A 10,201-nucleotide genomic window follows, 5' to 3' on the forward strand; every position below is an offset into this window, starting at 1 on the left:
ATTTTTTATATTGGTGACTGTGGGTAAAGTAAGAAGTGGGAGACTGGATAAGTAAAACAATTTTGAATGACCAGAGTTTATAACTTCTCAGAGAATCATATACTTATATATTTAAAATTTATGCTTCTGTACATTAGTGGAAGTTGAAGTAACTACACTTAAATCCATATTTTTGAGAGTAAGTTTTTATAAATACACAGAACAGTTGGTATGTAATGATAAGAAATGTTCTTTCAATAAGTTTTAAAATATATCAATACAATTTCCTAGTTCACTATGGTAGAAAAATAGATACCCAACTTAATGTTATCTCCAGAAAGTATACGGATGAGAATGGCATCTCCAAGTCCTACCCTGGAAAATGTTTTATTCTAAGAGTAGAGAGATTGAATAGATTACAACAGAGGCACCAAACGGTCAAAGCTTCATTCTTCTGGAATATTTTTATAACAAAGCTCCAGAGTCACCTATATCAGGCATGGTCCAAACCAAACCTCAAATTTTAGTCAACTTTATACATTTTAATCATCATTTCAAATCAAACATTTTCCTACTTATAGTTTGCAGAGTTCTAACTTCACTTTCCAAAATATCAGCGCTTACCATATTTTGCTCTTCAGTTAACTTTTATTAATACATTTTTTTCACTTATACTAGGTAGAAGATTTCTTGAACTTTTACTTAGTCTCCAAATGAAACTAATACACTTTGCAGACGTTTTGAAAATACAGGTATTAATTGATTATTTCATGAGGCAGAATGGAGTCAGAGCACCAGATTCTAGTGATACTCTGGTATCACTAATAATCTGATCTCAACTTTAGCTTCTTCAAAGGTCAGGCTCTTTGGCTTTAGAATCATTTATCACCGTTTATAATCATTAAATGGAATGATTATACAGGCTGATTTCTAAGATTACTTATATTTCCTGAAGTTTATGTTGTTATGTATCAACTGAAGTTTAAATAACTATGTTCAAATTTTCAAAGGCATTTATTTTCAAGAATAATTTTTTTAAAGAAATACACAGAACAATTAGGTTTGCAATGGTAAAAGCTGCCCTTTCATTAAGTTTTAAGAGATATCAATAAACTTTATTGACTATAGGATGTCAACAACACACATGATAACATTACTCCAGATGAAATTACAGAGTGATCAACACATGGCATTTCTATTAACTGTCCCTATGAGATATCACTCGCTATTTTCTTTTATTCTTCACAACAGTCATTTAAACTACTATAGTGATCTTCGGTTTCCATAAATAAACTTACATAAAAAGCTGGCTAACATACTTACTAAATAGGCTGTCACTAATAGTTGAAGCTCAGTAAAGAATTTATTCATAGGAATCATTTAAATATATTTAGATAAACATTTAAAGTTTCCATCCTGTTTTCTATAAATATTCCAAGATTAGCCAATAGTTCTGAGCTTCAAATCAGAACTGTCTTGGGGAGAATGAGTTTGGTAACTTAATAATGTAAATGTATAGATCAGAGTCTACTATCATTATTAAAAGTGGAAACACTGTACATATCAGTACTTGCCAATGAAAATCACTGACATGATTCAATTACCAAGCACACTCCTTTGTAACACAATTAGCACGTTTTATCTTTAAAAGGAAAAATAACTCATCAGACACAAATAATTCTTTACACCTTCCACATTCCTATTCTTTCTGTACAGTTACTACATTTGTGCAGTTAGAAAAGATAACAAAGTTCTACCTCTACATTGGCTTTTTAAAATTTCCCTATCACATACTAAAGTATGGTCACTGATAATCTGTATGACATTACAACAAACTTTTCTGGAGCTCCTGAAAATTAACACCAATACCTCACTGGTGAAACGTAAACATATAATCTGATCTCATTATTCACATTAAACAAAATGAATGACTAAATCTTTCTGAATTGATTCTGCTTTGTTGTTTAAAAAAAAGCTATTTCCTTCATGCTAAATTACAAAATTAACCGAAAACACGTTACAAACATAGAAACATTAAAAGATACTAATGATACAAACTGGAATAAACCATTGGCATTCCCTCAAGTGCTAAAATGTCATTCAGTCCTGGTGACATAACAAGTACCATTTGTTGTCTTATTCTGAATTATAAAATCAGAGATGAACCTGACAAAGGCAGATTAATTTTTTTTTTCACAACCATCCTGATTGATTGAACTATACAGAAATTCAACTTGCATGATTTTTTACGATCTGGTGTAAAGTGCAGGGTGCCTGCACTTTCAGCGTCAGAAGAAATTCACCTTATTGTGGAAGCACTCCAACTCCAGAGACCTTTAAGTTTTACAGACACTCTAGGAGATTCCTGAAATGTTTCAAGCAAAGGCAAACCTGCCTTGGTTTTTTTCATGGATAAAGTTGCAGTTTAGTTGTTACATCTTCCATTCCTAAGAGATGCAAGATCTCAAAACCACAGTTGCTTATTCAGAATTAATCTTACCTGCAGAGAGCCAGACTAGCAGTCCCTTACCTAAGCTGTGATTAGGTTGGGCAGAACCCAAGTGATGGAGGGAAAAGGGCCAACTCTGCCCACAGCACTACCTGTGGCTCCCAAAGAGGTGGTCGAGGGTAGGGGAAGCGAGGATTGGAGTGGTACGAGGTACTTCTTTATCCGGACCATATTTGGGGAATTGTTCTAGCGAGTGCGTCCCCTCGCTCTAAAGAGAAAGGGAATCTCGGGGAACACTCTCTCAATCTCTCCATCCGGCCCCTCGCGCTCTGCCCTCACGCCGGAGGCGGGGCGGGGGGGGAGGCTGTGGAGGAGGAAGGCAGCTGGTCCCTAGGGCCCCCACGAGCAGTTCCCGGCTGCCGCTGCGAGGCCTGGACCATGCCCGCGGCCTCGGGGCTCCGAACCGGACGGGCGGTCGATGCCCCGCGCCCGCCCGCCCGTACGGTACCCAGACCCGGCCCTAGACTCACCGCTCTCCACCTCGCTGCCTTTCTTGGCGGTCGCCGCGTTCCCCATGACTGGGGCGATGGAAAGAAGGGATCAGGGACGGGAAAGGGGGCCAGGGCCGTCCCTGCCACTCCACCGGCTGAAGCAAGTCCCGCTTCTGCACGGGTCGAAGCGATGAGCGCTCCCGGCTCTGGCGCCCCGAGACCAGGCGGGAAGATTGGGCCGGTTCGGAGGGCGGGCTTCAGCCAACTCCTCAGCCCGGGAGGCAGCAGCTGTAGCACCCGCGGCGGCTGCGGCGGCGGGGGCAGACACTCCCCTTTCCCCCGCCCCGCCCCCTTTGCTCCCCCCGCCCGCCCGCCCAGGCCCAGTTCTATCTCCGCGGGCTGGCGCGCGCCGGAAGTGACGTATGGTCCGGACGAGGGCGGCTGGGTGGGGGGCCCTGATCTGGGGCGGCTGAGTGGGGTAACTGGCTGGCACCTCGGCGGCTGGCTGAACTGGCGTGTTGTCGCACGGGATTGAGCTCGGATGTTCATCCCTCAGATGTGGGAGGTGGCGTGAGAACCGTTAGCTTCGAGGAACCTGTCTTCCTCCATGTCCTGGAGCTGGGCCGCGGGAAGCCCTGTGGGCGCTCGGTTGCTTTCTTTGTGCTCCGTATCCCAACGGCTCCTCATTCAAAGTCGCCTGCTCCCGACAGGCCGAGGAGAACAGCACGTACGTGTAGAAGATCATATGCGAGGGGAGCCCCGTCGTTCTTGCTTCTGGCGGGGGCAGACTGGTCCCTAATCTCGATTGTGGCTGGGAGCCTGGGAGCCCGTTGTCTTCCGGGTTCTGGGGCATCCGTCGCAAGCCCTTGTATGTTTCCAGTGCGGGTTTCCTTCGCCGCTCTTTTGTGGGGTCACTCAAGGTTTTATCAGACACCCCGGGCGGAGATAAGGAAAATTTTACTTCTGCACAATGTCTGTTGATGCGAGGCATTGTATTTAGCAGCTTTCTGTGTAGATGTTAAATGCATTCCCAATTGATAATTGCTTTTTATCGATACACATAGAGCACTTACTCATATACTTAGAGCACTTGAATTTTCAAGTACCTTTATTTATCAGGTGATTTATGTGGCGGTGTAGTATTTTCCTTTTGCATGTTCCTTTGGACCCTGTTCTGTGAGCATTTGTTCCAAACCTAGTGCGGAAAGTCTGTTAACTTCCCGAGGGCGAGACCACATAAACCTGTTTTGTGTCCCCAAGGCACCAGGTGCACAGGGTTTAATGGACACCTGCTGACTTGAAAGTAAGCTGAGGATATTTTTCAGAATTTTTTTTAAAAATATTTTTCATTACTGACCAAAACGGAGTGCTAACTGAGGAAGTTCCTCGGTAAACTCTATATCGTATTATCAATTCTGTTAAATTAACTAAACAAATATTTGTATTATAGACACTGTATTCCAAGTACTGTATAAATATTAACAAATTGTTCCTCAAAATCCTGTGAGATAATGTAGCTTTACTATCGTTATTTAATATGCAAACTGAGGGACAGAGAAGTTAAGCAATTTACTCTAGGTTACACAGCTATCATCTGGCGGAAGCAGGATTTAAACCTAGGGGGCTGCACTCCAAAGTCCATCCTTTTCTCTGTAATGTTGGTCAGAAACCCGCGGAAGTTGTGGTAAATTGCTTTCTCATTTGAAATCCACTGATTTGAGATAGAAGAGATTAAAAGATACAGTTTACTTTTGGGGGAATTTCATTATACTCTGGTTCCCCCTTATCCAGTTTTGCTCTCCACAGTTTCAGTTATCCACCGTAAGGAAGCCAGTGATTGTCCTTCTGACCTGTCAGGAGGTCAGTGGTAGCCTAACACTAAGTCATAGTCTATACGTCCTTCACTTTACTTCTTCTCGTCATGAAAGCATTTTATCATCCTACAGCATCACAAGAGAGGTGAATATAGAATAAGATCAGAAAGAGACCATATACACATAACTTTATTATAATATATTGTTTTTTGTTTTTTGGGTTTTTTTTGACAGACAGAGATCACAAGTAGGCAGAGAGAGAGAGAGAGGAGGAAGCAGGCTCCTTGCTGAGCAGAGAACCCGATGCGGGGCTCGATCCCAGAACCCTGGGATCATGACCTGAGCCGAAGGCAGAGGCTTTAACCCACTGAGCCACCCAGGCGCCCCTATAATATATTGTTAATATTGTTAATATAATAAATTGTTAAAATTATTCCATTTTATTGTTATTTATCATCAATCTCTTGCTGTCCCTGTTTTATAAATTAAACTATATCATTGGTAGTGTGCATGCATAAGAAAAGATATTGTATGTATGAGATTTGGAACTATCTGTGGTTTTAGGCATTGACTGGGGTTCTTGGAATGTATCCCCCACAGATAAGTGGGGAGGGACTACTGTATTGTTTTGAGGGTTTCCATTAAATCCAGCTAATATAAAAATAACAGAAAAAAAAGGGTTTGGACTATATAGGTTACTATATAGTCTATGTGTCAGCATGTAACAGTGTTGCAACAATGTCACATCTTTTCAGTCATATTTTGTTTTGTGCTGTAGATATGACATTTGCCCTACATATGGAAAATTCACTAAATAACATTAAGCCACTTATATACCAAATTAAAGACAACTTTTTGGTATATTTTATTCTGGAGGGAATCTTTCTAGAATCCTGGAATATTCATACTGTCCTCACTGGGGTGAGTTTTTAAATGTATGCCTTTTTATAGACCAGTTTTAATAATAAAAGAGTGGTTATAGGCAAAATTTGTCCCTTTCCTTGACATGATTTTGAGTTCTAGGCCTCTAATTAGAGGGCAGCTGAATAAATCATTAATTTGCAAAGGATACTGTTGACAACTATTACAGAGTTACATATATCATAACTACATTCTGGAAAATTAATAAGTAAAATATTCAGCTTTACAAAATTTGTCCCTTTCTCAATTTAACTTTATCATTGGTTAAGAAAGTAAATTAATTATTAATAAAAAAAATCAACAATTAGAAATATCTTCTTATTCTTTTTTCCTTGTACTGTTTGTTATATTAGCTTACACTGCTTCTCTGATTCAAGGAAGATTATACTTTAGGAATATAGTTTCATAATTTTCAGTTAGTTAACATTCACAGTCATTTAGTTGTCATTATGTACAAGTTGCCTTTTCATTATTAGAGAAGAGTTCTCTATAGGAAACCATTGTTTAGCACATAGAAAACTATTTTTCAAGAATTTTTTTTTTTTACATTCCAGAAGGGGCAGAAATGTCATTAACTGTTCAGTTATTCTTTAGATGATTAGCAGTAACATGGGGCAATTGCTGTCCTTTGCCACAAATGACTTTACTATAACCTAGACAAGTACGAAGATAGAACTATTTCCATAGGAAAGCAGACACAGTAAGAAGTGGGTCATTACAGAGAAAAGACTTTGAGTTCTTTTTCATATGATATTTTATCTGAGAATCTGCAGCACTTTGTAGCAGGGAAAATTATATTTCATTTTGGAAATAATTAGTCCTACATTTTCTTATACTTTGTAAAAACACTTTCCCTTTTTTAAATCTGATCCTCAAAACAAACCTACATAAGCTAGACATATTAGCCCTATTTTACAAATGAGTAAAACAAAAGTTCAAAGAAGTAAAGTAACTTGGGCAAGATCGGTCAAATGATAAGTGGAAGAATGCTAGGTTTTGTGTCCTTTTCTGAGAGACAAATGCAATCTCAATCCACATTAAGATCTAGATTTTAGTATTCCCAATTTACAGATGAGAAAAATAAGGCCCTAGATTTAAGAGCCTTAGCCCTTTTCTTCTTAGAGATATCTCTTTACTTGGGAATGAGAAAATGGGGAAAAACTAGTAAATTGTTATTTCAGTTTATTTTGTAGTTTTTAATTATATTATTAACTTGATTTCCAAGACTTTTTAAAGCAAAACACCCTCAAAAATAATGTATATCAGATATATTTGTTTTTCCTTTATAATCACAAGGACGGATAAGCTGAAGTTGGTGACTGTTGGAGAATATGACCAGATCATTTGTTTTTATACTGTATTTTACACCAAATAAATGCAAGTAAAAACGTACTTAACCATCCTAAGATTATAATTTTTTGAATAATATTAGTAACCCACATAGTCTGATATTTCATTATTGTACAGTATTGTATGTCCTAAACCAAATGATACCACACTAAATATCAGGCAGGCAAAGGGCAGAATAATACTTCCAAAATGAAGAAGTAATTTTGTAGTTAATAAGTTACAAATATGTTGTGATAATTGTTCAAGTGGTTGTACAGTATGAAGTTTTCTTCTTGAGCTGAATTCTAATCCCTTTGTTTGATGACAAATTTATTATCTAAATTTCAATATTTGTCTCTGGGTTTTTTTTGTTTTGTTTTTTTTTTTTACAGACGAGACTAAAATAGTTGATTGTGGTTAAGTAACCTGCTCAAATTCAACAAAAATGAGCTAGTAACAGTAGAATTGTAGCCTAAGGGGGGGAAAAAAACTTGGGAGAACAAAACCAACTTTTTTTGCTTTCTTAATATGTAATACACTATTTCAGAAAAGGTATGTTTATTTTGGATATTCTGGTTATACTAGCGTGTTTTAGCAAAACTATGGCTAAATTTCTGCTATTTCAGTTTTGTGTTATGCATTTTGGGACTATGCCTATAGAGCAAAAATAACGCCTAAGTTTACAAAACATTTGTTTCTTTATGAAATCATGAAACAGCAAGAGCTTTCATGAAATCTCAGCTTTTACAATTTAAGCCCATCTTTTGACTCAGGTGAATCTGGCCCACTGAAATAAAACTGTATTCATAGTATTGGCAGTAACAAACCAGAGTGGTGTATGATGAAGTAGAAAGGGTTTGAGTTTTATATTCAGAAAAATCTGGATTCATGTTCTGTTATAGTCACCATCTTTGACCTTCACACAACTATCCTTATTTCCCTTGGTCTTGGTTTCCCAAAGTGTGAAGTTACATGGATTAAATTAAGTCATCTGTGAAAAGTACTAGGATAATTTTTGCCATAAAATAGTCACTGTAATCCTGTGCCCACCCTGCAATAACAATGTTTTCTTGTATTTATGTTTCAACAGTAATCATTCAGTTAGTTCTTACTATATGGAAAGCATGATAAGAATATAAAGATGAAGAATAAATGAAACGAGATGGGATTGGGAGGGAGACAAACCATAAATGACTCTTAATCTCACAAAACAAACTGGGGGTTGCTGGGGGGAGGTGGGATTGGGAGAGGGGGAGCGGGCTATGGACATTGGGGAGGGGAGGCGAACCATAAGAGACTATGGACTCTGAAAAACAACCTGAGGGTTTTGAAGGGTCAGGGGTGGGAGGTTGGGGCAACCTGAGGGTTTTGAAGGGTCAGGGGTGGGAGGTTGGGGGAACAGGTGGTGGGTAATGGGGAGGGCACGTTTTGCATGGAGCACTGGGTGTTGTGCAAAAAGAATGAATACTGTTACGCTGAAAAAATAAATAAAATGGGAAAAAAAAACAAAAACAAAAAAAAAGAATACAGATAAAAATAAAAAAAAAGAATATAAAGATGAATAAAATCAAGTATTTGTGTAAGGCAAAATGGACATGTAAATAATTATTTAAAATAAGATAAGTTAACTTTGGAGTAATCAGAACTTCTTCCAGATGTGCATCTCTCCTGTTTTTATGGAGTTTCCTCACAGCATGGCCCCCAAACGCCAGTCTTCAGTCCTACCTCAAAGGAAGAAACCAAGATTGCCTCCTGCCCCCTAGCCAGAGGCGATGTCAACCTCTCAGCACTTGCCAAGAGAGAAAAAGAACAGCAAGAAGCAACTGAACATATTGATGAAGTACAAAATGAAATAGACAGACTTAATGAACAAGCCACTGAGCTTATTTTGAAAGTAGAAAAGAAATGTAACAACTCCGCCAATCATTTTTCCAGAAGAGGTTGGAATTTATTGCCAAAATCCCAAATCTTTGGGTAACAACATATGTCAGCCATCCACAAGTGTCTGCACTTCTTGGAGTATTAAATCAGGTTACAGAATAGATTTTAATTTTGATGAAAACCCTTACTTTGAAAATAAAGTTCTCCCCAAAGAATTTCATCTGAATAAGAGTAGTGATCCATCATCAAAGTCCACTGAAATCAAATGGAAATCTGGAAAGGAATTGACAAAACATTCAAGTCAAACGTAGAATAAAACCAGCAGGAAGAGACAGCATGAGGAACCAGAGAGCTCCACCTGATTTACTGAACATTCTGAGACAGGTGCAGATGAGAGGAGTGGTCATCAAATATGGTATTTGGGGGGCGCCTGGGTGGCTCAGTGGGTTAAGCCGCTGCCTTCGGCTCAGGTCATGATCTCAGGGTCCTGGGATCGAGTCCCGCATCGGGCTCTCTGCTCAGCGGGGAGCCTGCTTCCCTCTCTCTCTCTCTCTGCCTGCCTCTCTATCTACTTGTGATCTCTCTCTGTCAAATAAATAAATAAAATATTTAAAAAAAAAGATGGTATTTGGCCAAATCCATTATAGTACTACTTGTTTTTTCATATGGATGATGAAAAAGGGGAAGGAAATAAAATGCTGCTGCCGATGAAGAATGATTGGAAGATATTGAAGAAGGAGATGAGGAAGATGACAATGATGTTGAGGGGAAGGAAGGAGGAGGATGCAGGAGAAGATGACTTAATGGAACACTGATGGATTCCAACCTTCCTTTTTTAATTTTCTCTAATCCCTGGGATCAAGTTGCAGTGTTTTTCCCCTCCCTCTGGTGTTCATTCACCCTGTTTTCTGAAGTCTCTTTTCTCTCTCTTTATACCATGGTTCTCAACTTACTCAGGGGGAATATAGTGGGAAAAGAATCTCTACCTGCTTTTGTTCCAAATTCATTTTTATTTCTCCTTGTCTCAACAAAAACTTTATGGAATCGTGAACACCACTGTGCTCTGTGGGGAAAAAAGAAAAGCCTTCTGCTCCCTTAGCTATGCTGAAACCTGGAATGTACTAGGCCCCTGTGTAGTAGTGCATAGAATTCTAGCCTTTTCCCTCCTCTGTATATTGCGCTCAGAGATTACACTGTGTCTTTATGTGAATTTGTGCAATTAACATTTACCAACATGTACCTGTCTGCTTTCTCTTGTTTAAAAAAAGGAAAAGAAACTTTAAAAAATGAGGTGATCAAAGGTCAGCAAAGCGGGGTTTGAGATGTTTGGGTGGGTT

At 38.8% G+C, this 10,201-nt stretch overlaps 1 protein-coding gene and 1 pseudogene across 1 annotated transcript in view; one reads left to right on the forward strand and one right to left on the reverse strand.

The window, feature by feature from the left end:
* Nucleotides 1-3,178, reverse strand: part of PRKACB (protein kinase cAMP-activated catalytic subunit beta) — a 121,764-nt gene extending 118,586 nt beyond the window's left edge. The window contains exon 1 of the mRNA XM_046006792.1: nucleotides 2,959-3,178. Coding sequence (XP_045862748.1) covers nucleotides 2,959-3,004 — 46 coding nt within the window. The 5' untranslated portion in view covers nucleotides 3,005-3,178. The remainder of the gene's footprint in view (nucleotides 1-2,958) is intronic.
* A 1,905-nt stretch (nucleotides 3,179-5,083) lies between these two features.
* LOC123942726 lies at nucleotides 5,084-9,848 on the forward strand (annotated as a pseudogene).
* The last annotated feature ends 353 nt before the right edge of the window (nucleotides 9,849-10,201 follow it).

This window comes from Meles meles, chromosome 1, assembly GCF_922984935.1.
Source record: "Meles meles chromosome 1, mMelMel3.1 paternal haplotype, whole genome shotgun sequence".
NCBI classification, from domain to species: domain Eukaryota; kingdom Metazoa; phylum Chordata; class Mammalia; order Carnivora; family Mustelidae; genus Meles; species Meles meles.